Source organism: Ochotona princeps, chromosome 17 (genome assembly GCF_030435755.1).
Source record: "Ochotona princeps isolate mOchPri1 chromosome 17, mOchPri1.hap1, whole genome shotgun sequence".
NCBI lineage: Eukaryota > Metazoa > Chordata > Mammalia > Lagomorpha > Ochotonidae > Ochotona > Ochotona princeps.
The window spans coordinates 54,420,945-54,448,310 of NC_080848.1; the positions used below are offsets into that span (position 1 = coordinate 54,420,945).

Consider the following 27,366-nt stretch of genomic DNA (forward strand, 5'->3'; position numbering starts at 1 on the left):
CCGCCCGGCCCCCGCCCCGCGCTCCCGCCCCAGCTCGCGCTGCCCGGGCGGGCGCCGGCCGCTGGCGCCGCTACTGCTGCCGCCCCCGGGGCGCGAGTCGGCTGCCCACCGCCCGGGGCCCCCGGCGAGGGGCGGGCGCAGCGCGCGACCGGCCTGGGATCGCCCCCCTTCCCCGCTCATCCCCCCGCTCCGGCTCCCGTCTCGGGCTTCCCGGAAAGTTTGTTCCCTGAACACTCAGCGGGGCGGCTCCGGGAGTCCCGCCGAGACGAGGTGAGAGCTGGCGAGGGGGAAGGGAAGGGACGCCCGCGGAGGAATGCGCCGGGCTGGGATGGGGGTGGCGGGGAGCCGGGGTCCCGTTTGCACCGCCCGGCGGAGCCCGGGATCATGTGCTGTTTGTCCCGGAGGCGCAGAGAGGTGCCAGGCCCCGGGCGGCCGTCGGTGGGCTGTGCAGCCCCGAGCAGCCCGGTGGGAACCTGTTTTGAGAGTCCCATCCTGCAAGGGACAAGGTGCTGATGGCCCGAGCGCCCCTTTCGGGCTGGTCGGGCCCCACCCCAGCCACGAGCTCCCCGCTGCTTCTTTACAACTTGCTCCTCTTGTCTCTTTGGGTCGCCGTCCCCTTTCTCTATCCCATTAAGTGTCACCGGGTCACACCATAGGCTGTGGCCGCCCAAGTGTCCCTCCTTTCTCTTGGTCAGGGTTCTGGGGTAGGGGCAAGGGTCAGGGCTGTTCCTCCTGAACTGGCCCTAGTGTTTTCAGCTACTCCCTGTCCTGGGATACCCGTCCGCTCAGTCTTCCCCTGTAGTGCTCTGGGAAGGTGGTGAGATGAGGCTTAGCATGACAAGGAACTTGGGGCGTACGTAGGGACACAGGTGGAGTGTCTGACACCCCTGGCTCCTCGCTAGAGCCTCCACCCCCGCTGTCTGTTGGTGCGGGCTGCTCAGCCTCTGCTCCTAGGGTGTGAGCACCCGATCACCCACATTCCTGGGCTGCCGCCTGGCACTTTCCCGCCCGAGGGCAGTGGACGCCATCACTCTAGCCCCGGGCTGGGGCTGGGGCTGGGACTAGCCCACTTCCATTCCTTCCTTTTCCCTTTCTCACGGAGGCTCCCTGGACCCCCCCTTGCCTTCCAAAGAGAGGTATTCTGGGTGTCCCAGCTGTGGGGCCCTGGGGCTTGTGGGATGGATACAGGATGACCCCACCCTCCCCTGTCCATTGTCCGGGATCCTGGGGAGGAAGTGCTGGGGGCTGGGCGAGGGGTTTGGGGCCTGCAGAGCTGGTGCAGGGCTGCCCCGTGGATCCCGGCCTGGCTGTAGCTCCTGGAACTGTGGGCCCTGAACTAGTAGGTTCCGTGGCCTACCCTGGGGTGAAAACTTCAGGGCCTGTTTTGGGTTGGGGGCTTTCTCTCCTCCCTGCTCCTGCCTCAGGGCCGCCTCCCTTTATGCTGTGTTTGGTATCTTGTGTGTCTCTCTCCCTCCTCTTCCCCGCTGTTCACTCCACAGCCTGACCTCAATCTTGCCTTCTGTCTGCTCTCTGCCTCTTCTCGGGGTCCGTGGCTTTCTGCTCCTCTCTTCCCCTTCCTGCCTCACTCAGTGTGTCTGCCCATGTGTCCCTGTCTCTGAATTGCCCTCTGTCCGGCTTCACTCTCACTCTCTCCTCTCTCAGAACGTTCAGTGCACTTGTGAGTGAGTGACCAGGAATAAAAATATCACTGTCCCTGCCCTTGGATTCACATTGCGTTCGGCCACTCCAGAGGGGCAGCTCGCCCTTCCTCACGTCTCTCACCCTTCCTCGTATTCCCCACTCCTGGTCCCCTAACCACAGAACTCCAGACAGACCTCAGGAGTCGTAGGTGTCTCCTAACTACTCTTCCCCCACCACCAGAGTTCCCCCCTGCAGCCCCAGCTGGTGTGGCCAGGCCCCAAGTATAGGATGGGGCTCCCTCTACAAGGGCCGCTGGCAGCCAGAACGGACACAGTTCCCCTGCTCTGGGGCCAGGACGCCAGGTAACTCTGGGGGCATGGCCCAGATGCCAAGAAACTGGGGTGGGTTGGGGTAAGAGGCAGGAAGACCTTCAGGAATACCCTGCAGATAGAGGCCCTTGGGAGGAAGTCCATGGGGCTAGGACCTGGGTCCCAGAGGAACTGGGGATGGGTGGCTGGGAACTTGGCTGCCAGGAGAAGCTAGGAGGCACCACTGGGGTCTTTGCCGTGGGTCTGACCCCCTCTTCTTTTTCTGTTCTCCAGCTGAGGAGGGCAGGAGTGTGTGGAGTTATGGCTGGTGCTTCGGTGAAAGTGGCAGTGAGGGTCCGGCCCTTCAATGCCCGGGAGACCAGCCGGGATGCTAAGTGCGTGGTCAGCATGCAGGGCAACACCACCTGTGAGTGCGTCCCAGGGGTCAGGTTGGGCATGGGCAGGCAAGGCTGGGCCCACCATGCAGGCCAGTCTTGCTGGGCCGAATCAGGAGAAGGGTTGTGCTGGGCACAGAGCAGGTGCTGGTTGTGAGGGTGGGGGCTGGGACAAGCTGGCCTTTCCATGTTCCTGTCCCTAGGAGGGGGAATGTTGGCCTGGAGCCCTCCATTGCCCAATCCAGGGAGGCAGCTCAGTGGAGGCGGGTCCTGGGAAGCCAAAATTAGCTTTGGTGGCTAGAGGGGGTGGGGAATATTAAAAGGGAGAGATGAGCTAGGACAGAGGTGGGAAGTGCCATGCCTGGATTTGGGATGGGATGGGGAGGGCCTGTGAGGGAGTGGCAGAGCTCTGGAGTACCTGACCTGGGCCTTCTTTTCATTGTCTTCTCCTGCCCCCCTTAGCCATCTTCAATCCCAAACAAGGCAAAGATGCACCCAAAAGCTTCACCTTCGACTACTCCTACTGGTCGCACACTTCGGTGAGGTGTAGGGCTGGGGGAGGAGCTTGGTAGGGAGGAGTGAAACCAGAGTAGGAGGACTAGGACTCCCCCATCTCCCGGCCTGGGGTCAGGGTGGGTGGAACCTTTAGCATGTACACGGGACCAGGGTTAGGGAGAGCTCTGGGGATGGTGAGAATGAGGTGGGAGGCCTACAGGACTTTCGGGGACAGTCATCAAGGGCGGGGTCAAGACTCCGGGATGTGGGTGCTCAGGAGCATGTCATCTAGCACACTCACTGTCTCTGCCCCGTTCCACGTTCACTCAGTCCGAGGACCCCCAGTACGCATCTCAGCAGCAGGTGTATCGTGACATCGGAGAGGAAATGCTGCTGCACGCCTTTGAAGGCTACAACGTGTGCATCTTTGCCTACGGACAGACTGGAGCTGGAAAGTCCTACACCATGATGGGGCGGCAGGAGCCAGGGCAGCAGGGCATCGTGCCCCAGGTACACACGCCTGTGGTCTGGCCTGGTAGCCAGGGCAGGGACAGCAGGGACAGAGACCTGGCCCTCCCAGGCTTGATGGGGAATGGGACAGGTGTGCTGAGACAGAGAGGTATGGACCTGGGCCCTGTGCTTTTCGATTTTCCCACATGCCACTCCTTCCTGTATTTTGTGAATGTGGGTCCACGCCTGGCCAATTGTGGTATCACCGGGAGTGACACAGTTCTCCCTGGCTGTGCAACTAGGATACCTGTGTTCATGGCCATGCTTGCCAAAAGCCTGCTTGTGACCCTGTGCAAGTGTGCACCTCTCTGTTTATTTTCCATTTGTAAAATGGGAGTAACCCCTCTCTGAGGGACGTGGTGAATGTCCAGTGGGGTCCCTTGGGACAGAACCTGGCCTGGGGCTGGGCGCTGCAGGTGGGCACTGCACAGAGGAGCTTCTCTGTGTCTCCCCTCCAGCTCTGTGAAGATCTCTTCTCTCGTGTTGGGGAGAACCAGAATGCACAGCTCTCCTATTCCGTGGAGGTGAGCCCAGGTCTTAGCGGGGTGGAAATGGGACTCTGTCGCAGGGTGGGGGGGAAGGCAGGACGGCCGAGTGATCTATGGAGTTGCATGGCCAAGACCTAGTCCTGCCTCTGCTATCTAATGTGGCTTTGACTGGTGACTCTGCTCTTTAGCAGAGTCGGATTTGCCTCCTGGGGTTATGGGAGGGTCATGAGCCAGTGTGTGGAATGCTCAGTGCTGGGCTTGGTTCTTATTATCTGTGTGGGCTTAAGGCCATTTCTATGTATTCCTATTTTTATCTTTTTTTTTAAGATTCATTTTATTTATTTGGAAGAAAGAGAGAGAAAACCTTTCCATCTGCTGTTTCATTTCCCAAATGGCCACAATGGCTGCGACTGTAGCCAGGAGCTGGAAACTCCGTCCAGGTCTCCCACATGGGTGCTGGAATCCAAGTACTGGGGCCATTTTCCTCACTGCTTTGCCAAGTGCATTAGCAGGGAGCTAGATCAGAAGTAGAGCAGCTGGGTCTCAAATTGGCATCCAAATGGAATGCCAGCCTTGCAGCTGATGGCTGCACTTGCTGTGCCACGGTGTCTGTCCAAACTTTATATCTTCTTGTCAGGTGAGCTACATGGAGATCTACTGTGAGCGAGTTCGAGACCTCTTGAACCCCAAGAGTCGGGGCTCTCTGCGGGTCCGGGAGCACCCCATCCTGGGCCCCTACGTGCAGGACCTGTCTAAGTTGGCTGTGACCTCCTATGCAGACATTGCTGACCTTATGGACTGTGGAAATAAGGCACGGTGAGGCAGGCGCGTACAGAGCAGGGCAGGGAGCTGGACTTGGGAGAGTAAAGGGCAGCACCCAGGAAGTGGTCCCTGTCTCCCCCCAACCCCAGGACTGTGGCTGCCACCAACATGAATGAGACCAGTAGCCGTTCCCATGCTGTCTTCACCATCGTCTTCACACAGCGCAGCCACGACCAGCTCACTGGGCTGGACTCAGAGAAGGTGGGATTCTACCCATCCCTGCTCCCCAGTGACAGGATGTGATGGAAGGCCTGTCTAGCAGTTTGTTGCGATTTTACTGGTTTGGCTTCCTTAGGAGACCTCTCGGGGCTGGGCTTAGATCCCACTGTGTCCCTTGTCCAGCACAGAATGGGCAGAAGAGAAACTGCCTGAGGGGGTGAGATCAGCCCCTTGCTGTTAGGCCTTCTGTCCTGTTCTTTCTCTGGGTCCCCCCATCCCATGTACTGCCCTCCTGACTTGCATGCCTGCCCTCACTGACCCCTGTCACCTCCTGCCTCTTCTTCCTTCTGACCCAGGTCAGTAAGATCAGCTTGGTGGACCTCGCGGGCAGCGAGCGGGCTGACTCCTCAGGAGCCCGGGGCATGCGGCTAAAGGTGAGGGCCCTCTGCAGGGATGAGTGGGATTCAGTGTGGGGGGCTACTTGTGGAGGGTGCTGGTACAAGGTGAAGGGGAGGGGTGGGGGTGCGACCGGGAGTGGAGGGTCTCATGCCTCATTCAACTTCCTTTCTTAGGAAGGTGCCAACATCAATAAGTCCCTCACGACGCTGGGCAAGGTGATCTCAGCACTCGCGGATATGGTGAGAACCCGGGGGGCTGGGCAGAGAGGGGGTGCAGGGGATGGGGCACAGGAGGCCCACCCTAAGCACCCTCTCCCTTCCACCTGCCAGCAATCAAAGAAGAAGAAGTCGGATTTTATTCCTTACAGGGACTCTGTACTCACTTGGCTGCTCAAGGAGAATTTGGGTGAGGGGCATCTCCTTTCCCTTCTTGCCAACCCTGCCACCATCCCACTCATCTCCTTCAGTTCATCCAACCATCCCCCCTGAATACCTCTCAAATCTCAGGTCCCTATTGTCCCGCTGACTGCCCCCTGACCAGGGCAACATCCTTTGAAGATTCCCTAATGCCAAAATCAGGGCCACACCTTCCTGGCCAAGCCAAGGGCCTCGCTGACCTGTCCGCCCCCAGGCCCTCTCTGGCCCCCTACCTTTTCCCTGTTCCCCCCACCGGGTATCAGGATTGGTTTTCTGCTCTTAGCTTCCTCCAGCTGCAGGCAGCGACCCTTTCAGACCCTTGCCTGGGACCTGAGTCCCTTGGGCCCCTCATCCCAGCCCAGCCTCTGCTTCTTCCTCTGCATCCCAGGTGGGAACTCGCGCACTGCGATGATAGCAGCCCTGAGCCCTGCTGACATCAACTACGAGGAGACACTCAGCACCCTCAGGTGGGGCTTCTGGGTAGGAAAAGCGCCAGGGCCTGGCTCCTGCCATACTGTCCTGCGACCTGAGTGGCGGGGGAGAGGTGGCAGGCAGTAGACCAAGGGCTCCCTGCCTGCCCTCACTGGTCCCGCTCCTCCCTTCTTGCTCAGGTATGCAGACCGCACCAAACAGATCCGTTGCAATGCTGTCATCAACGAGGACCCCAACGCCCGCCTCATCCGAGAGCTGCAGGAGGAGGTGGCCCGGCTGCGGGAACTGCTCATGGCCCAGGGGCTCTCAGCTTCTGTTCTGGGAGGAGGTAGAGGCCACCCCGAGCAGCTGGGGGAATCCCCCTTGGGCCACCTACTACATCCCTCCTCACTTGGCTTTGCCCAGCTCTGGCTAGGCAGCGACCACCCACTCTAAAGGCCTTCATGGTCTCATTGTCCCAGACACAGAGATGGGGTAGATGGGCTTAACATCTTAAGTTACAGAGCTTGGATGTACTCACATGGGGCAAAGCAGGAATCAGAGGGACCTTAATAGGCTCCTGGGACTAATAAATGACAGGGGCAGGAATCCATGGCAAGGCCTTACTTCACAGTTCAAGCAGTAAATTACTAGGAGGAGGCTGCCAGGCACCTTCCTAATGGACATTCTTATGAAATGTGGGGGTGTTAGTGGGCTGTGATCTTAACAGTCAACAGCAAGTGGCTCCTGAAATACAGGGCTTGGCCTCACTGCTGAGAAGCCATAGATCCGTAGAGAGTCATGTTGACCTTGGAGGGTTCATGGCCTGATGGGAGGTTGACCAGATGGCTTAGAGTTGTTGTTCTGTCTGCACTTCCTGCCAGGTCTGAAGGTGGAAGAGGGGAGTCCCAGAGGTGTCCCATCAGCTGTATCCTCTCCCCCTACCCCGGCTTCACCCTCATCTCCCCACACACATAATGGGGAGCTGGAGCCATCCTTCTCGCCCACCACCGAGCCCCAGATTGGGCCTGAGGAGGCCATGGAGAGACTGCAGGTGGGAAACTGGTGTGAGCAGGGGGAGAGGGTCTGGGACTGCTGGCCTCTTACTTCCTCAAAGCCCAGGTTGAAGGAAGAAGAGGAATCCCAGGAGTAGCGTGACTCTCCCTCTGTGCCACCCCCACCCCCTGACCTCTTTAATGCTTCTCTGAGACTGTCCTCATGCCTGACCGTCCTTGTACCCCCAGGAGACAGAGAAGATTATAGCCGAGTTGAATGAGACATGGGAGGAGAAGCTACGGAAGACAGAAGCCCTGAGGATGGAGAGGTGTGAGCGCCTGGGCTGGCAATGCAGGCCTTGGGAAGGGGACTGGGGAGGGCTGCCGGGCCTTGCATGGAGGGAGGGGAATGTGGGGAGTGACCCCAAGAAGAGCGACATTGCCTCTTGTTTGCCCACAGAGAGGCGTTGCTGGCTGAGATGGGGGTAGCCGTCCGTGAGGATGGGGGAACTGTGGGCGTCTTCTCTCCCAAGAAGGTGGGTGAGGAGTCGGGCGAGGAGGTGTGGGTAGCTCTCTGGATGCTTTTAGAAGAGGGTTGGAAGCAGCAGGGTCGAAATCCTAGTCCTCATGGCTTCCTCAGGAGTCCCTGGCTTGCCTCTCCATCACCTCTGACTGTTGCCACCACTTCTCCATGGGGTCATCCATGTCTCCATCCAACATTCAACCAGAGAGTCCTTATTAAATGCCTGTAGCCAAGGACCCCAGGGGCCACAGGGAAATGACAACGCTCCTGTCTTAAGGGGTGTTGCAAAGAGCTGCTTTGATTCTAGGTCTCTATAAATACAAACTCACTCATGTTCATGTGAGCTCACACACAGTGTTCGGCCTGGATTCATAGGAAACATCACAGTTACAGCTCAGAAGAGAGACACAGATTAGGAAATTGGAGTTGGGGTGGGATAGACTTAATCACAGTGTTTGTATTATTTGAATTTTGTATCCTGTTCAGGTGTGGCCTACTCAAAAAAAGAAAGTGCTTTCTAAAACGGTAACTTGAGAAGATAAGTCTGTAGGGGAGTAGAGGGAGCGTGAGTGACATGGAAGGGCTGTGGCTGCCAGTACAGCCACCGCTGAAAGCATCCGTGAGGTGTGGGCCTGTCGCCGCAGGCTTCCTGGAGAAGTGGTTTGGAAAGATGGAGCCTGAAAGATGGATGGAGCACCAGGGGGTGGAGAGGACGAGGGGTCGACTTGGGCTGTGTGGTGGCTAGCAGGTGTTGAGCAGCTCTTTGTTGAGAGGAAGGAAGGAAGTGGAGCAGGAATGTCCAGGCTCAGCTGAAGGATGGAATGCTATTTAAAGTATTTAAAAGCAGCACCTCGTGTGGACTGACCAGGAGGATGGACACGAGGCGGGGACAGCCAGCACAATTGTACCATGCACGGTGATGTGGAGCGAGTTGGAGCAGAGCAAGAACTTCCAGTCCCACCAGGGAACCAGCCAAGCCTGTCTGGTTTACGGTGTGAAGCAGACTAGGGTCAGAGTGTGCATCAGATACCCGGTGCTGTGGGCCAGAAGGGGTCCCTGGGGGCTGCCTGGAAGAGGCCATGTGTAACTGGAAGGAGGCCTCTGTCTTCTAAGGGCTAGTCCATTTGGAGAACTCGACAAGCAGGGATTACTGAAGCCCTGTTAGTGCGGAGAGGCCAAGACTTTGTCATTCCTGGCCTAGGCTAAATACAACCAGGGGATGAGAAAGCTGTGGGTGGATGATTCAGGGCAGTAGGCCAGGCTGAGGGGCCCATCCTGGGCTGGGTTTTTCTGAGATCCTCCCAGGACCCAACCGTGTTTTGCAGGGGAGAGAATACACTCGGCTCTCAGTATGGCCCCCAGCCGCTTTTGGGTGTGTCTAGAAGATAGGTGAATCAGAGAAAGGAGCCAGGAGACTGAGGGGGTATTTCTTCCCTGTAGAACTTGTAGCTTAGAGAACCAAAAGGGAAGACTCTGCTTTTAATTGTCCTGTGAAGGTGACACATGAGGGGACATTCAAATCGCATAACAAGGTGTGTTGGAAAGAGCCAGCGTCCATCCTTCCTTGCTACCCACAGGTTCTTCTCCCAAGGAGAACCTTGGTTTTCAGTTCCTTAGGGTGCTCAGAGACATTCTGCATGTCCAGGCGTGTCCTAGATATGTAATTATCCGCAGCTGTACACAGCCTATCTTCTGTAGTTGTGCTGCACTGAGCTCTTATTTTCAAGGTGGGTTTTTTTTTTTTTTTTTTTTTCTGTACAGCATCGGGATATTTTGCCATAAAGTTCTAGGGTAGTTTAATTCACCAGCTTCCCGCGGATGGACGTTTTGGCTGTTTGTCCTTCCTCCTACAAACAGTGCCACAAATAGGTATGTTAGCTATAGAATATGTTCTTGTAAGTGGAGATTCAAGGTCAAGAAGAAGCCATGTATAAATTTGATTTCTGTTGCCCAAGTGCCCTCCAAAGATGATGGCCACGTCATTCATACACTCCGAAGAACAGCAAACACGACTCATTTCCCCTCACGCTTTCCAGCAGCCTGGGTTAGCCAGACTTCTTCGTTGTTATTCTTTGCCTATGTGACTGGGCAAAAGAGGTCTTTGGATCATTTACTTTTGTATTTTTCTTAAGGAAATGAGAATGAACTGTAGTCTCCTTTATTTAACAGGTGTGCACCTTTCAGAAGGGAGGGCCATTGGACAGAGGGGAATGGACGTGCAGGAGTGGCTCCACCTGGGGGTGGTCAGATAGAGAATTAGGCGCTGAAGGAAAGGCTAGAGTTCAAACAAGCCAGAACCCCTCAAGACCACCCATCTTGTGGGACCCTTCACCACCAAGCCCAAGGACTTCTCAAGTCTGTCAGGATTGTCACGCCTCATTTGGAGCTTCTCTGGAACCAAGGTGGTAGGGGCAGGGCCAAAGGTTTGGTCTCATACCCCTCCCCCGAGCCCTGGTAGCTCCCTGCCTACCTGCTTATCTGTTTGACATTCTGGGCTTCTAGATAAGGTTTCATTGGAACAAAGAGTTCCAGGGCTGACCGCGAATTGAAAAGCACTGCCCCACATGGTCCCCTCTCTCCGGGGATAGATTGCTTTCTGCTGCCAGAATCCATCAGTGTCTGCTAGCGCCCGATGGGGGGGGGGGGAAGGGGTGTCCCTTAGGAGAAATAGGGCAGCTGTAGTCAAGGGTGCTCAGGTGAAGGGTCAGGCTCGGACACATCGGGCATGGTGGGGTCCCAAAGAAACCCACTACCAGTCGCTGCCACTGGCTGTTTCCCCGTCTCCATGCTCCTGTCCCAACTCCTGGACACTCTTCCTTCTGTTCATGCACAGCCTCCTCATCGTAAAGACCACTCCCACCTCACCCTCTGCCTGAGGTCGCCCCAAGCTCCCCGAACTTCCTGCTCCTTCATCTTGTCCCTGTGCAGGGGTGTCCCTCCCAGAACCCGAGGGGCACACAGCTGCCTGGGAACAAGTGAGCGAACCAGGCGAGGGTGTGGGATGATTAGGGACTCGGCTTTAAGGCATCTGTTTGTCACGGGTCACGGAGCCTCCCTGCCCAATCCTGACATCCCCGGCTCACTAATTTCCTTCCCCCGCAGCTCATGGGGCAAGTGGGAAGGAGTAAATCCTCACTGAGTGGAGGCACTGGATCTTCGATTGGGATGGGAGATATAGGTAGGAAAGCTTTGTAGAGGCAGTAGCATTTGAGACAAACTGGGGGACCTAAAGGAAGCACACTTAAAAAAAAGCTGTATTATTATTTTTGAAAGGCAGAGTTATATAAAGAAAGATACCTTCCATCTCCTGGTTCACTGCCTAAATGGCTGCAATGGCCAGAGCTAAGCTGATCCAAAGCCAGGAGCCAGGACCTCTTCCAGGTCTACCATAGGGTACAGGGACCCAAGGATTGGGCCGTCCTCCACTGTTTTCCCAGGCCACAAGCAGGGAGCTGGATGGGAAGTGGAGCAGCTGGGATATGAACTGCTGTCCATCTGGGTTGCTAGTGTTATAAGCAGAGGCTTACTACACCTCAATACTGGCTCCAGAAATGAATGACTTTGACAGGCAGGGGAGGGGTGAAGAGTAGGGAGGCTCATGAGGAGCAAGGTGGGGTGTACCAGGGTTTTGTCTGGAGTGAGCAGCACAAGTGGGCAGTCGGGTGTGTTTGGGAGGCACACTTCTGGGGGGCGTGTATCTGGAGGCTCCCTTGCAGGAGTAGGTAGAAGAGGCCTGGAAAGGGACCTAGCCAGTAGGTGGGGCCCAAATGTGGAGAAGGCCCAGGGAAGCCAGGGCAAAAGGTAGGACTCAGATCATGGTGGGCATGACGTGCCAGCCGGAGAGTTCTTGGTGGAAAAGCAGTGACAGGGCCTCTGTGTAGTGTGTTTCTTTGGCTGCTTTCTTTTTTTAAGATTTTATTATTATTTTTTTTTTATTGGAAAGTCAGCTACACAGAGAGGAGGAGAGACAGAGAGAAGATCTTCCATCTGCTGACTCACTCCCCAAGTAGCTACAACAGCTGGAGCTAAGCCAATCTAAAGCCAGGAGCTTCTTCTGGGTCTCTCATGTGGGTACGGGATCCAAGGCTTTGGACCATCCTCAAATGGCTGCAAAGGCCAGAGCTGAGCCAACCCAAAGCCAAGAGCCAGGAGTCTCCTCTGAACCTCCCATATGGGTGCAGGGTCCCAAGATTTTGAGCCATCCTCCACTGCTTTCCCAGGCCATAAGCAGGGAGCTGGGTGGAAAGTGGAATTGCTGGTACAAAAGGCGATATGCCCATATGGGATCCGGGTGCATGCAAGGGGAAGATTAGCTAATTGAGGTTTTGCACCAGGAGCTGCTTGCTTGCTTCTTTTTTTTTTTAAAAGATTTATTTGTTTGAAAGGCAGAGTTACAGGGAGAATGAGATCTCACATCCCTCATTTACTCTGCAAATGGTCCTAGTGTCGGGGGAGGGGTCAGGCACATCAGAAGCCTGGAACTCCCTATGGGTCTCCCATGTGAATGTAAGAGCCCAAGCACTTGGACCATCTGCTGCTGGTTTGTCTGGCGTATTAGCAGGGAGCTGGATTGGAAGTAGAATAGCCTGGGCTTGAACCATGCCTCACAGGGGATGCCAGTGCAGTCAGCAGTTGCCTAATTCAGTGTACTACAAGACTGGCCTCTTGTTGGCTTTTAAATTAAAGTGGCACTCAGATCAAGGAGCCTGGAGGGTTGAGATACTTCTGAATAGACAAGATCTGGGGGAAGGAACACATGGGTCGGGCTGCCCTGAAGGTGGTTGGCATGAGAGATGGGAACCTGAGGACCAGAGGGATGATGGGAGGAGGGAGAGCGGGCACACAGCAGACACTGGGGAGATGCCCGCCCGTGCTCCTCCCACTCTGCACTCTGGCCCTCCTGGCCAGTTCCTAGGAGCCTTCCCTTGACCAGCCTCTTCTCCCTCTCAGACTCCACACCTGGTGAACCTGAATGAAGACCCTCTGATGTCTGAATGCCTGCTCTACCACATCAAAGATGGCGTCACCAGGTAGTATGTACCCGGCAGCCTGGGAGTGCCTCCTTTGGGGGTGGGGTAGCTGCAGAGTAGTGGTCCCTGGAGATACCCTAGGTCTCTGGGCAGCTGCCCTGGCAGCCCCACCTGCTCTGCTCACATCCTGGCTAGCTGCTAAGCCTGCCTGCATGGCGATCGACCTGCTGCAGCCCAACAACCTGATTGGGGCCAGAGGCCTCTTGGGACCAAACTGGTCCAACACTGGTGGTCTGACTTCCGGGGGTGGAAGAGTTGGTGGGATCTCAGATCACTGCATCCTTAGCCCCTGGCACCATTACCTTGACCTCCCTCGGTCGGACCCTTCGCAGAAGAGGAGAATAGGTTCAGGTCCAGCCCTGTGTGGTTGAGGGGCAGTGTCTTGGTGGGTGATGAAGGGGGTTTCCCCAGCAAATGCTAATTTAGTTCTGGGGCTCGAGGTCTGCTGAAGTTAATAGGATCCTCTCTCTCAGTGACTATCCTGGGTGACCATCATGGGTAGGGAGTGAACCCTCAGAGTGATCAGCTCTAAGGATGGAGCAGGGGTGGGTTCCTTGCCCTTTGCTGGGGGGACAAGATGGCTAAGAGCACGGGCATATTTGGGTTCAAATCCCGGCTTCACTGTTGACAGGCCACATGGCTTTGGGCACCTCCTTGGGCCTCAACTTCCTGATCTGTAAAATGGGAATCATGCATGGCTCCTTGGGTTGGGTGAAATGGTGCTTAGGGGAGGCCGGGTAAACATGTGGCACATGCTCAGAAAATGCTGGCCATTGCTTCCCAGGGTTGGCCAGGTAGATGTGGACATCAAGCTGACGGGGCAGTTCATCCGGGAGCAACACTGTCTGTTCCGGAGCATTGCTCAGGCGGACGGAGAAGGTAACAGCCAGTGGGCGAGAGTGGTACACCCAACGGGGAGGGGGGCGGGTCCCGTGTTCCCCTCAACAGAGACCTGCGTCAAAAGCACTGGTCTGTGCAACCAAAGAAAGAGGGACGGATTCTTGTCTGCCCCAGCCCCAGCCCTCAGAGGGATCCCCGCTCATGGCTAAGCAGTGTCGGGGTGCCGAGCATGCCTGCCCTGAGCGTGTAGTCTGCTGCGGCGTCGGGGTGATGAGGGTCCCAAGGCAGAAGCAGCATACTTATGTGCCAGAATGTGGGATTTTGCTGAGGAGGAAATCCTGACCCTTCCCACCCCTTTGTTTTTTAGCTTGTTTTTAGCTTAAAGTGGTGATCTACTTCTTTTAAAAATTGTATTTATTTGAAGGGCAAAGAAAAAGGAAGAAATTTCCATCTTCTGGTTCTCTTCCCAAATGGGCACAAGGCTGCCTGGGGCTAGGCCAGGCCAAAGCCAAGAACAAAGGACCCCATCTGGTCTCCCATTGCCTCTCCGAGTACATCAACAGGGAGCTGGATCATCGGCAATGCTACACTTCAGTGCCAGCCCCAGTTATGTTTTAAATGAAAAGATCTGTGTGTTCCAATGAGCCCCCTGAGTGTTTCCCTGTGAAAAACCTGTTTCGGTGCAGCTATGACAGAGAAAGTTGCTGCCCATGGGTTAGCCCAAACACTTGCAGAAACTTAGCACTTTTAGTGCCGAGACGTAATCACAAGCTTTAGGAATGAAGCCTGTGTGACACGTTCACAGTCTCTGGGCCAGCCAGGGTGGATCTTGTATGTCCCTGCCTTGTTCTGGTTTAGTTACTTTACACCCACACACAAAGAAAAACAAAACAAAACAAAAGTTTCTTTGGCTCAGATAGGTCCAAGTAAAGATGAGCCCTGTGAAAATGAGTTGGGGGACAAGGAGGGTTGTGGAAAGGACATGGTGTACATGAGCCTGCTGCCAACACTGTGTGGTGCCTGGAAGTCTGTCGCCTTTGAGGAGACAGGAAGAGGGAAGAGCTGCCGTCCACTGGTTCATTCCCCAGATGCCCACCAACAGCCAGGGACAGAAGCCGGGAGCCAGGAACTCAATCCGGGCCTCCCGTGGGGGTGGCAGGACCCCAGGTACCTGAGCTATCCTGTGTGCCTCCCAGGGTTTGCACGGGTGGGAAGCTGGGGTCAGGAGCTAGAGCTGAGGCTGGGCATGAACCCCAACAATCTGTGTGAGGAAAGGGTGTCTTAACTGCGAGGCTCAACGCCTGCTCCAGTAGTTTGTTTTGTTTTGTTTTATTCATTGCTCCAATATTTTTGTTTATGTTTTTTTTTAATTTTTTTCAATAAAAACACTGCACCCCTACTACAGACCAGCCAGTGCTTTCACAGGTATTTTTATTGCAAAGTCAGATATATAGAGAGAGGAGGAGAGACAGAAATATCTTCCGTCTGATGATTCGCTCCCCAAGTGAGCGCAACAGCCGGTGCTGCGCCAATCTGAAGCCAGGAGCCAGGAACCTCTTCCAGGCCTCCCATACGGGTGCAGGGTCCCAAGGCTTTGAGCCATCCTCAACTGCTTCCCCAGGCCACAAGCAGGGAGCTGGATGGGAAGTGGAGCTGCCGGGATTAGAACTGGCGCACATATGGGATCCCGGTGCGTTCAGGGTGAGGTCTTGAGCCGCTAGGTCACCATGCTGGGCCCCTATTTTTATGTTTCATTGATGCAGAATAGTTGTGTGTTTATGGGGTGCCGTTAGAAATTATTCCTCCCTTCCAGCTGCACCCCTGAGCCCTTCTGTTTGAATATTAGGAAAAGCACCTTTGTCCAGTTCACCGCTCAGGTTTGAGGAAAGGTCCCGTGGATCTCAGCTTGCTTCAGGGTCAGCAGATGAATGCTACGGTTCTGGTCCGGTTCTGGTCCGGTTCAGGTCCCCAGGGGCAGGAAGTGCGTCCGGCATTTGGGGCTGAAAGCTGCTGAATCTGTTCAGTTCAGTGAGCTGCTGCCGAGGTCTGCTCCTTGGTTAGGCCAGGCCAGATGCTGCCGAGGTCTGCTCCTTGGTTAGGCCAGGCCAGATGCTGCCGAGGTCTGCTCCTTGGTTAGGCCAGGCCAGATGCTGGGGAAGATATCAAAGCCGTCCAAGGCTGACAGGAAGAGCCCACCCTCAAGGTGCTCACAAGTGGTAGCACAGACACGTGCGAGAAATGGCTAAATCAGTCGCAGTGGAAGCAGATCTCAGACGGGCTGCACAAGATTAGTCCATCTGGTCCCTGTTCTGTTCTCCCTCCCTTCTCTTTCCTTTCCCTTCCCCGTTCTCATTCTCTTTCTCTCTTCCTAAGATTTGTTCATTCATTTGAAAAGCAGATTAAAAAGGGGGAAAAAGAGAGAGAGAATCTTCCATCCACTGGTTCACTCTCCAAATGGCTACAACAGCTGGAGCTGAGCCAGGCCACAGTAGAAAGGAGCCTGGAACTCCATCTGGGTCTCCTGCATGCATGGCAGGGACCCGAGTACTTAGGCCATCCTCTGCTGCTTTCCCAGGTGCATCTTCAGGGAGCTAGACTGGCAGCGCCACGGTTGGGACCTGAACCAGATTATATACGGGATGCTGGCACAGACAGAGGCTTATCTTGCTGCACCACAGCACAAGCCTCTGGGCCCTTGTTCTTTACGTCAAACTTCAGACTTGGCTGGAAACAGGCAAGAAAAGACTGGATCTAGGCAAAGGAAAATCATCACTGCTTGTAGGGCATCTGTTCTGTGTTCAAGGGCAGAGGAGGCTGTGCTCTGCACCTCACCCCATGTCCCCTCCATGACACCTGACTGTAGTTTATCTTGTTGACTGTTTACCTTACCAGCCAGAGCCAAACTCTGTTAGAGCAAGAATGTTTTTTTTTTTTGTCAGTGTTAAGTTCCAAGACCTGTGAAAGCACTGGCTGGTCTGTAGGGATGCGGTGTTTTTATTGGATCAATGAATGCATTTCACAGACTGGTGGGAAATGAGGAAGCAAGGTGGGATAGACCAGCACCTGTCTCAGCCCCCAGCACCTGGGCCTCATTCCCACTGCTGCTCCTGGGCACACAGTGCTGTCCTGAGCTGCCTCGCTGCCAGCCCTCTTCTCCATCACTTCTCCTGGAGATTTAAGTCTCTCCTTTGGTTTGTGTCTGAACAGACAGAGAGCATGTGCTTGTATCCACTGATTCACTCCCCAGTGTCTACAATAACAGGCTGGTACAGGCTGAAGGCAGGATCCGCAAACTCTATCCCTGTCTCCCATATTGGTGACGGGGACCTTATGCTTAGTTCATCCTCCACTGCCTTCCCTGGTCTATTAGCAGAGTAGCCAAGACTGGAACTGATGCCCTGATAGGGGATGCTGGTGTCCCAGGCAGCAGCTTAACTGGCAGTGCCACTACACCTGCCGCTCGAGTCTGAGTGTGAGCGCGAGCTTGAAGTCGCCTTGCTCACACCCTCCTTCCCAATCCCCTACCCTGCCCCTTGCTCAGGGTCAGGACTCGGCCATCTCTGCTGCATGTGTCATTGCTTTTGGTTTCAGGGTACCTATTCTTTTCATATAATAAGTAATATATATTAAGCAATATAGTAAGTGTATATAAATATACATAAGTATATATATAAAACAGTGAGTTATATATATAAAGATTTATTTATTTTGTATTTGAAACAGATTTTACACAGAGAAGGAAAGAGAAAGATCTTTCATCTGCTGGTTCACTCCCTAAAACGGCCACAACGGCCAGAGCTGAGCTGATCCAAAACTTGGAGCCAGGAGCTTCTTCCAGGTCCCCCACATGGGTGCAGGGTCCCAAGGCCTTGTACCATTCTCTGCTGCTTACCCAGGCCATCAGCAAGCAGCTGCATGGGAAGTGGAACAACCGGGACACGAACCAGCACCCATATGGGATGCTGGCGCCACAGGGCCTGATGTGCAATTGTACTGGCCCCAATAAATAATATTTATTTATTAATCATTATAAACAATTGAAGTAAATACGTAAAGATACAAATTCATGTTTGCACCCAAGTACATGATGTAGGTGTATTGTTGCACCTTTCAAATACCCTTTGGAGAAGGACATGATTCTCCCACTTTTATGGAGGTCACAGAAGTTCCATGACTTCCTCAGTGTCCTCGGCTCAGGAGTCACAGAGGCCAGGGCTGACCTTTGGGGAGCTGCCTCATGCACCTTCATATCCCCAGCAAGCAGCAGGCCTAGTGACGTGTGCCGGGGAGAAGCCCAGCAAGAGTTTCTGCTGGATGAACGTGATCTTATGTTTGCTGAGGCTTCATATTAATCAAGGGCCAGTTTGTAAGCTCCCTCAGACAGTGGGGTGAGCTGGGAGCCTGCTGGACGAATCCAGGGCCAGCCAGGATATTAGAGACCACAAGGAGTGAAACCTCCTGAGACTGACTTGGTTTCCAAGCCTCTGCTGGGGCCAGTGGTGGGGGTTGGTGGATGAGGACTAGGGAGCCACTGCAGAGGCTTCTGGCAACTGTAGCTGGGGCTCTAACCCTCCTTCTGCTCTTCCTTTCCCGTGCTGCCTGCCACCAGAGGGGCCGTGGCACCGCCACAGGTACTGGGGAGTGGAACTGGTGGTGCATGTGTGGTTTTGGGGTGGAAAGCAAGTGGGAATCTGTAATCATAACCCACCTTTCCCCCTGCGATCAGATCTTTTCCCTTCCTCTCTCCTGCCCAGTGGTGGTCACGCTGGAGCCATGTGAAGGAGCCGAGACGTACGTCAATGGGAAGCTCGTGAAGGAGCCGCTGGTGCTCAAGTCAGGTAGAGGGCCTGGGGCGAAGCGAGGGTTCTGGGGCCTGATCTGGGCACACACTAGAGCAGGAACCAGCCTGAGACCATGGAGGAGGAGTGAAAATGAAGGCAGAGGAGTCACAGCAGGGAGTCTCTTGCTGCCCTGGAGGGAAGTAGCAAGAGAATGCTGAGCTGCTGCAACATGCTGTGGCTGACAGGCCTGGGCGGTTCCTGGGTCCAGCCAGGGGACCTTGGGCTGTGGCTGCCCCAGCCTTGCAGTGATGGGGCAGGGGGTCTCTGCAGCAGGATTCTAGGGTCTTGGGGGGTGGGTAGGGATTTTTTTAAATTAATTTATTCATTAATTACATTGTATTACATGACACAGTTTCATAGGTACTGGGATTCTCCCCACCCCTCCCCAAACCCCACCCCCATAGTGGATTCCTCCACCTTGTTGCATAACCACAGCTCAAGTTCATTTGGGATTCCCTCATTGCAAGCATATACCAGACATAGAGTCCAGCATGCTATTGTCCAGTCAAGTTCAACAGCTTCTTAGGGAGACCCCCTCTGGTCTGAAGGCAGAGCCAGCAGAGTATCATCCCGATCAATTAAAAGCTCCAACATACCATCAGCAACAATCCGGCTACAATGAGGCTGGTGCAGAGTCCACTGATTGACATAGTCCATCATACAATCTCCCCTTGTCCAGTATTTCGCTGTCAACATATAGCTGACGTGGTTGGTTGATCTACTCCATCTTGTATCTTTTCTTGGTTAATGTTCTGATTCCTCCATTTTGATTGAGGGGATCCCCAAAGAAACTTTGAGGTGTTCCCAGATCAGGTTCCTGTATGTACTAGCAAGCAGAGTGTCCGCCACAGTCTGTCACCCTGATCAGCTGGTGGTTGCAGCCGCTGGGTTGGTTCTATTCTCAGCCCCGACCTCCACCGGAACCAATGAGTATTGCAGTCCATCCCGGCTCTGCCCATCACACACTCGACCCTCACCTAAACCAGTGGGAGGTGTGCTGGTTGGGTGCTGCGTTCCTAACAGGCACAGGCAGCCTCGCCTTGGCATTCTGTGTTGTGTACTGTTTTTATCACAACCGAACCTGGCCCGCCCCCCACCCAGCTCCAGCGCTCGGACTTGCCAGTGGATGACGCGAACTGACTCAGCCTGGCCCGCCCCCAACCCGAGCCAGATGTATGCCATGGGTGGGTAGGGATTTGCTGCTATGGGGCAGAGGACTTGACATCCCCGTCCTCCCGTCTCTAGGAAATCGGATCGTCATGGGCAAGAACCATGTCTTCCGCTTCAATCACCCGGAGCAGGCACGGCTGGAGCGGGAACGAGGGGTTCCCCCACCGCCGGGGCCCCCCGCTGAGCCCGTGGACTGGAACTTTGCCCAGAAGGAACTGCTGGAGCAGCAGGGCATTGATATCAAGCTGGAAATGGAGAAGAGGTGGGCAAAGGGGTGGCACAGGTGTCCCCCACTGCCCCAGTGCCTCAGGCCCGAGGTCTCCCTGGTGTCCCCCAGCTCTCCCTGAGGCAGCCCCACAGTGCTCCTCTCTCCCTCCCTGTCCAATCCCAGGCTGCAGGATCTGGAGAATCAGTACCGGAAGGAAAAGGAAGAGGCTGATCTTCTGCTGGAGCAGCAGCGGCTGGTGAGGGCAAGCCGGGGTGCGGTGGAGCCGAGAGACCGGGCAGAGCAATCAGGCTGTATCACTTGAACTAGCACCGTCAGTGTGTCTTGTCTGAGCCCGAGTGGGAAGTAGGGTGGGAGGTGAAGGGCAGGGAGACTTCCAGGAAGAGAGTTAGGGGGGAGGCATGCTCAGACTAGGTAGGCTTTGTGGGCAGCTGAAGCCTCTTCCAGATGATCTGGGCTTGTTAGCTTCCGTTGATCCTATGTTTCCACGGTCTTGTCAGCCCAGCCCAAGTACCACTTGTGCTGTCACTTCTTGCAGCTTGCTCTTTCAAATAATTTTTAAATGTTTTTTTAACATAGACACTGGTTCAAGTCAAGGCTGCTGCACTTCTGATTCAGCTTCCTGCTAATGTGGGAAAGCAGCAGTGGAAGATGGCTCAGGTGTTTGGGTCTCTGCATCCACATGGGAAACTCAGGCTCCTGGTGTTGGCTTGGCCCAAAGCTGTTGTGACCATTTATGGAAGATGTTTTCTGTTTTTCCTCCTCTCCCTACAAACATTTTTTTTTTTAAAGATTTTATTTTTATTACAAAGTCAGATATACAGAGAGGAGGAGAGACAGAGAGGAAGATCTTCCATCCGATGATTCACTCCCCAACTGAGCCGCAACGGCTGGTGCGCGCCGATCCGAAGCCGGGAACCGGGAACCTCTTCCCGGTCTCCCACACGGGTGCAGGGTCCCAATGTATTGGGCCGTCCTCGACTGCTTTCCCAGGCCACAAGCAGGGAGCTGGATGGGAAGTGGAGCTGCCAGGATTAGAACCGGCGCCCATGTGGGATCCCGGGGCGTTCAAGGCGAGGACTTTAGCTGCTAGGCCACGCCGCCGGGCCCCCTACAAATATTTTTGAAAGACAAAATTATAGAGAGGGGTAGAGAGACGGAGATTTTCCATCTGCTGATTGACTCCCAAATGTCTGTAACAGCTGAAGGTAGACCAGACTGAATCCAGGAGTTAGGAACTCCAGCCTAGTCTTCCACATGCGTGGCAGGGCCCAGGTTGTTGACCCATCTGTCACTGCCTTCCTGGGTACATCCTTAGGAGCTGGGTCAGAAGCGAGTAGCTGGGACTTAACCCTGCACTCTGATATGGGATGCCAAGGTCACAGGCAGTGGTTGAAACCCACTGAAGCGCAGTGCTGGTCCCAGTGCCATAAGTCTGTGGCCTAGCTGTTGGCTTGCACAGGTCTGCTCTGATGCTATAGGGTAATAAAGTCGCCTGGGATCGCCTGTCTGAGAGCGTAGTCTCCTTGTTGGTCGGCTCAGGCCCGTGTGTGCATAGAATCCCAGACTTGCTTAGCTACAGAAACACCGAGGACTGGTTACTGTCCTGCGTGCTTAATCCTTACAATAAACCCGGGAAGTAGATGCTGTCCTTCTCCCCATGGGCTGGATGGGCAAGGGGTAAGCAGGCTCCCTGAGGGTGCGCAGTCAGTAGGGGAGGGGCCGAGTTTGGGACCAAGGCACCCTGCCTGGGCTAGATTCGGGGTCCTCTGCCATGTCTTTGGGACCCTGGACTCTGGCATGTTCTCAGCCCCTTCCCCTCCCGGTCCCCTTTCTCTCTGACTCCAGTATGCAGACTCCGACAGCGGGGATGACTCCGACAAGCGCTCCTGTGAAGAGAGCTGGCGGCTCATCTCCTCCTTGCGAGAACAGCTGCCCCCAACCACAGTCCAGACCATCGTCAAGCGCTGCGGCCTGCCCAGCAGTGGCAAGCGCAGAGCCCCTCGCAAGGTCTACCAGATTCCTCAGCGGCGGAGGCTGCAAGGCAAAGACCCACGATGGGCCACCATGGCCGACCTGAAGATGCAGGCTGTCAAAGAAATTTGCTATGAGGTGGCCCTGGCTGACTTCCGCCACGGGCGGGCCGAGATTGAGGCCCTGGCTGCCCTCAAGATGCGTGAGCTGTGTCGCACCTATGGCAAGCCAGAGGGGCCCGGAGACGCCTGGAGGGCCGTGGCCCGGGATGTGTGGGACACGGTGGGCGAGGAGGAAGGAGGCGGCGGCGGAGGCGGCGGTGCTGGTGAGGAGGGTGCCCGCGGGGCAGATGTGGAGGACCTGCGGGCTCACATCGACAAGCTCACGGGCATCCTGCAGGAGGTGAAGCTGCAGAACTGCAGCAAGGACCGCGAGCTGCAGGCCCTGCGGGACCGGATGCTGCGCATGGAGCGGGTCATTCCGCTGGCCCAGGTAGGCAGGCCCGGCTGTTGCTCCCACATCTGCTCCCCGCCCCCGCTCTTCTCTCCTCTGTCCCTGGGGAAAGCTCACTGGTGTCTAAGACAGTGGTGTTCAGTAGAATTAAATGCTAATTAAAAATCCAGGTTCCTGGGTTCCTACATTCACCCAAATCTGCTTTTTTTTTTTTAAGCATGTATTCCTCTGAAAGGCAGAATGATAAGATGAAAGGGAGAGCTTCCATCCGCTGGTTCAGTCCCTGAACAGCCAAGGCTAGGCCAGGCTGAAACCAGGAGCCTGGAATTGCCATCACGTGTCCCATATGAGTAACAAGAGCTCAAGGACATGGGCCGTCCTTCACTGTCTTCCCAGGCATGTTACAGGGAGCTGGGTTGGAAGTGGAGCAGCGTAAGACTAGAACCCATACAATTAGATGCTGGACTTTATGATTGGTCAAAACCTCCAATGAAAGAATCTCAACTGAGTTTGAACTATGGAAATACAGCGGGGTGGAGCAATCCACCGTGGGGGGGGAGGGCTTGGGGAGGGGCGGGGGGAATTCCAGTGCATAAAAAAAAAATGTGTGTCACATAATGCAATGAAATTAATAAAAAAAAAAAAAGACTAGAACCCATGCCCTGAAACAGAATTCTGGTCTTGAAAGTGCTGGGCAGTTGCAGGCCCCAGGAATCTGCTTCTTTGTGATAAGCTATCCAGGTGTTAATGAAGTATAATAACCTTTGAGAGGTGTCGATGTGGAGTATATAATTCTTCAGTTAGAGCTTGAGTTATGTTCACATAATATTGGGCACAGCTGGGAGGATGCCACTTGGGATGCCAGGATCCAGTCGTGGAGTGCCTGGGTTAAGGTCCCAACTGTGCTTCTTGCTAATGCACACCTGGGAGGCCGTGGGGATGGCCCAAGTGCTGTGTCTCTGCTTCCATGTGAGAACACTGTACTGAGTTCTAGGAGCCTGACTGCAGCCTGGCCCACCTCTGGGCACTGTGGATATTTGGGGAAATGAACCAGGAGATGGAAGATAGCTGTTTTATTTCTCTGACTTTCAAATAAAATAATTTTTTTAAATATCCACATGTATGATCACATTTTAAGAAAGACTTATTATGTATGTTATTTATTTATTTATTTATTTGAAAGATAAAATGTTAGAAGGTAAAGACAGAGAGAATCTTCCATCTGCTGTTTCACTCTCTGGTCACAGCTGCCAGGTCTGGGCCAGGCTGAAGCCAAGAGCCTCCATCTTGGTCTCCCACATGAGCAGCAGGAGGCCAAGTACTTGAGCCATCTTCCATTGCCTTCCCAGACATAACAGCAGGAAACTGCATCAGCAGTGGAGCAGCCAGGACTCTAACCAATACTGATTTGAGATGCTAAGAAGTGGCACAGGGACCTGGCATGGTGGCCTAGCAGCTAAAGTCCTCGCCTTGAACGCCCCGGGATCCCATATGGGCGCCGGTTCTACTCCCGGCATCCCCGCTTCCCATCCAGCTCCCTGCTTGTGGCCTGGGAAGGCAGTCGAGGACAGCTCAATGCCTTGGGACCCTGCATCCACATAGGAGACCTGGAGGAGGTTCCTGGTCCCCAGCTTCGGATCGGCGCGGCACTGGCCTTTGTCATCACTTGGGGAGTGAATGATCAGACAGAAGATCTTCCTCTCTAGTCTCTTCTCTGATTTTGCAATGAGAATAAATAAATCTTAAAAAAAAAATTTAAAAGTTGAGAGGTTAAGCAACAGAGAGACTGACAGACAGCTTCTATCCTCTGCTTTCCTCCCTAAATGCTTTCAAGACCCCTGGAGGGCTGAAGCTGGGAGCTGGAAACGTAATCCAAGGCTCCTAGGTGGGTTATAGGAACTCAATCATTTGAGCTATCACTGCTGCCTCCCAGGGTCTGTACTGGCAGGCAGCTGGAATTAGGAGCCAAAGCCTGATACTGAGCCCAAGCAATTTATCTGAAAGGCAAAATTAGAGAAGGAAAGAGAGAGATCTTCCATCTGCTGCTTCGCTTCCCAAATGGCTGCAGTGCCTGGGCTGGTCCGGGCCAAAGCCAGAATCCTGGAACTGGATTGACAGGAAACAGAGCAGCTGGGAGTAGAACCGGCACCCGAATGGGATGCTGGTGTTACAGGCAGTAGCTTAACCCGCCTCGCCAACAACACCTTAAGCAGTGTCTTAGGCTCATTCCAGTGGACACTCCCTGCTCTCTGGCCCTGGATGCCATGGATGCCACGGATACCACGGTCAGCACCTTGGCTGCGTATCTGCTTTGATCCTCACAGTATTTCCACCTGGCTGTGCTTTGGCAGCAGTCACTCAACGGCCGGCTGTGTGCCAGAGGCTGTGTTGGCAGCTGGGCAGCCTTAAGCCACAGGCCTCTCCGTTCTCTGTCCCCTCTCCAGCACAGGCTGGGTTAGGAGGCTCGGCTCCCACTGCCTTCCTCTTGCCTGCTCCACTGCAGACCCACTGGCTGCCTTCCTGGGCCCACTCCCTGCAGCCCCAAGGCCTCTGAACCTGCTCTCCCCTCTGCTTGGAGCACTTTGCACCTCCTGGCTTACTGTTCCCTGCTTCAGGCCTTGACTGAAGCCATGACCTCAGCGAGTCTGTGGTCCCCACCGCACAGCCACCCTACACTGGCTTCCTGTCCCTCCCTGCTCTGTTCCTCTGCTACTGAAAACGCTGATGGAAAATGGAATTAAAAGGTGTTTATTTTGGTTCAAAATATTGTAAAATTCTTACAGTCTGTTTATGATGCATGCTTTTCATGAGTCTTTGAGAGGCAGGGAGACAAAGCATTCTTCACGCTCCCTCTCCCACAAGGCCGTGATGACTGGGGCTAAGCTAAGGCCATTTCTTTTCTTTCTCTCTTCCTTATTTTCTTTTCCTTCCTTCTTTCACTTGTTTTTATTGGAAAGGCAGATTTACAGAAACACAGAGAGAAAGATCTTCCATCTGCTGGTCTGCTCCGTAAAGGGCTGCAACGGCCAGAGCTGAGCTGATCCAAAACCAGGAGCCTCTTCTGAGTTTCTCACGTAGGTGCAGGATTCCAAGGACTTGGGCTATCCTCTGCAGCCTTCCCTGGCCACAAGCAGAGAGCCAGATAAGAAGTGGAGCAGCCAGGACATGAGCTGGCATCCATATGAGATGCTGGTGCTAAAAGGTAGAGGATTAGTCTGTTGAGCCATGATGCCAGCCTCTAAACTAAGACCATTTCAGTCCTGGTTCCTCACACGGGTGACAGAGACATAACTACTTGAGCCATCACCTGCTGCCTGGCAGGGTGTGCGCTAGTGGGAAGCTGGGCTGAGACGACCTTCATCCAGAGACTCAGTCTGTAATGTAGGCTTCTTAATTACCAGGACAGATGTCTGCCCTTCATGATTTTTTTTTTTTTTTGAAGACTCCTCTCCCCCTGCCATGTGCATGGATTTCAAACCTTTTTTTCTGTGACAAAATTAACTTACCAGGTGCCAGTGCGATAGCATAATTGGTGTAGCTACCTCTGACTCTGGTATCCCATTGGGGTACTGGTTCAGGTTCCGGCTCCTCCACTTCCAACCCCTGTGAGAAGAGCCGGAGGAAGCTCCTGGCTCCGTTGCTCCCAAAGGGGAATGAACCAGCGGATGGAACATCACTTCCGTTATTTCTCCCTTGCTTTGTAATTCTTGCACATCTTCAACAAATTTACCTCTTAATTCAATTTCCTATATATTTTGGAAGTTTCAATTCTTATAACATCCCTTTATTGATGTTGTGGGATAGATAAGAAAAGTGAAGATCAAAGTTTGCATCCCAAGATCTGGGCTATTGGGATGGGCGCAGCACCGGCTGTTGCAGTCACTTAAGGAGTGAACCATCAGATGGAAGATCTTCCTCTCTAGTCTCTCCTCCTCTGTATATCTGACTTTGCAATGAGAATAAATAAATCCTTAAAACGTTTTTTAAAAAGTAATTAGAAGTTGAGAGGTTAACAGACAGAGACTTGGAAATGGCGGCTTTAGAATGGAGCTCAGACCACCCTGTTCTCCCACCTGCTCTTCCTGCCTCTGTGTCCCAGACCTTGACTTCTGGCCGCTGCAGACTGTGTGACCCCTCGGGAATGCACTCTGTCTTTTGAATACAGCTCTTAATGTCTCGTCTCCTTCCAGGATCAGAATGACACCAGTGAGGGTCCCTGGGCCCCGGAAGGCTCACAGGCTGCAGAGGAGGCTGCCCCCAGCGACCCTCCGCCCTGTGGCCGCCCAGCCTCACCCCCACTGTCCAGCTGGGAGCGGGTGTCACGCCTGATGGAGGAGGACCCCGCCTTCCGCCGAGGCCGCCTTCGCTGGCTGAAGCAGGAGCAGCTGCGGCTGCAGGGACTGCAAGGTTCCGGGGGCCGCGGCGGGGGGCTGCGCAGGCCCCCGGCCCGCTTCGTGCCCCCTCACGACTGCAAGCTGCGCTTCCCTTTCAAGAGCAACCCCCAGCACCGCGAGTCCTGGCCCGCAGCGGCCGCGGCCATGGGGAGTGGGGAGGCCCCAGCTGCACCCCAGCCTCCTGCGGAGGTCACACCCCCGCCGCCACCGCAGCCGCCCCCAGCCAGCCCTGCCCGCAGGCCTCCCAGTCCACGGCGGTCCCACCGTCCTCGCAGGAACTCCCTGGACGGAGGGGGCCGGTCCCGGGGAGGGGGTGCCCCGCAACCCGAGCCCCAGCACTTCCAGCCCAAAAAGCACAACTATTATCCGCAGCAGCCCCAGCCGTACCCTGCCCAGCGGCCTGCGGGGCCCCGCTACCCGCCCTACACTACTCCCCCGCGGATGCGACGCCAACGCTCCGCCCCAGATCTCAAGGAGAGCGGTGCGGCCGCGTGAGCCCCGCGTCCCAGCGCAGGGAGAAGGGGAGACACGCTTCCCTGGAAACCCACTGGGGTGGGGAAGGGCAGGGAAAGCCCGCAGAAGAGAGAGAAGGTTCGAGCAGGTGACGCGAAGACGAGAGGTGGCTGGGCCGGAGGCCAAGTGAAGGCACAGGGCACGGAGTTGCCAGGAGCAAACCAAAGTGAAGGATGAGGGGCAGGAAGCCGCCTGGGGCCGCCCCCTGTGGAAGGGCGGAGCCCATCAACGCTGCTATGGGTGGGTGGGGGCTGGGGTGCTGCATTGCTGGTGTTTGACCTTTTTTTTTCCTAGTGGGTGTGAGGCCGGAGGCCACAACAAGTCCCCTTCCAGTGGCCCCTTTGTCTGTGGTGGGTTTGTTTG

At 54.9% G+C, this 27,366-nt stretch overlaps 1 protein-coding gene across 1 annotated transcript; it reads left to right on the forward strand.

The window, feature by feature from the left end:
* The first annotated feature begins 130 nt into the window (after positions 1-130).
* On the forward strand, positions 131-27,242 carry KIF1C (kinesin family member 1C). Its single transcript, XM_058676403.1, has 23 exons — positions 131-270; positions 1,882-2,003; positions 2,244-2,376; positions 2,807-2,883; positions 3,170-3,349; positions 3,808-3,873; positions 4,475-4,653; positions 4,749-4,860; positions 5,175-5,252; positions 5,391-5,456; positions 5,547-5,622; positions 6,022-6,100; positions 6,245-6,393; positions 6,929-7,098; positions 7,289-7,368; positions 7,500-7,575; positions 12,513-12,592; positions 13,377-13,471; positions 18,187-18,270; positions 19,519-19,705; positions 19,835-19,907; positions 21,518-22,135; positions 26,287-27,242. The coding sequence occupies exons 3-23, from the start codon at positions 2,271-2,273 to the stop codon at positions 26,983-26,985; spliced, it is 3,330 nt and encodes a 1,109-aa protein (XP_058532386.1). The 5' UTR covers positions 131-270; positions 1,882-2,003; positions 2,244-2,270; the 3' UTR covers positions 26,986-27,242.
* The last annotated feature ends 124 nt before the right edge of the window (positions 27,243-27,366 follow it).

Bases quoted from the DNA above. Each gene is read 5' to 3' on its own strand.
- KIF1C (XM_058676403.1), top strand. From the start codon at position 2,271: ATGGCTGGTGCTTCGGTGAAAGTGGCAGTGAGGGTCCGGCCCTTCAAT. The intron at 2,377-2,806 runs GTGAGTGCGTCC...TGCCCCCCTTAG, and splicing joins CATGCAGGGCAACACCACCT to CCATCTTCAATCCCAAACAA. The intron at 12,593-13,376 runs GTAGTATGTACC...ATTGCTTCCCAG, and splicing joins ATCAAAGATGGCGTCACCAG to GGTTGGCCAGGTAGATGTGG.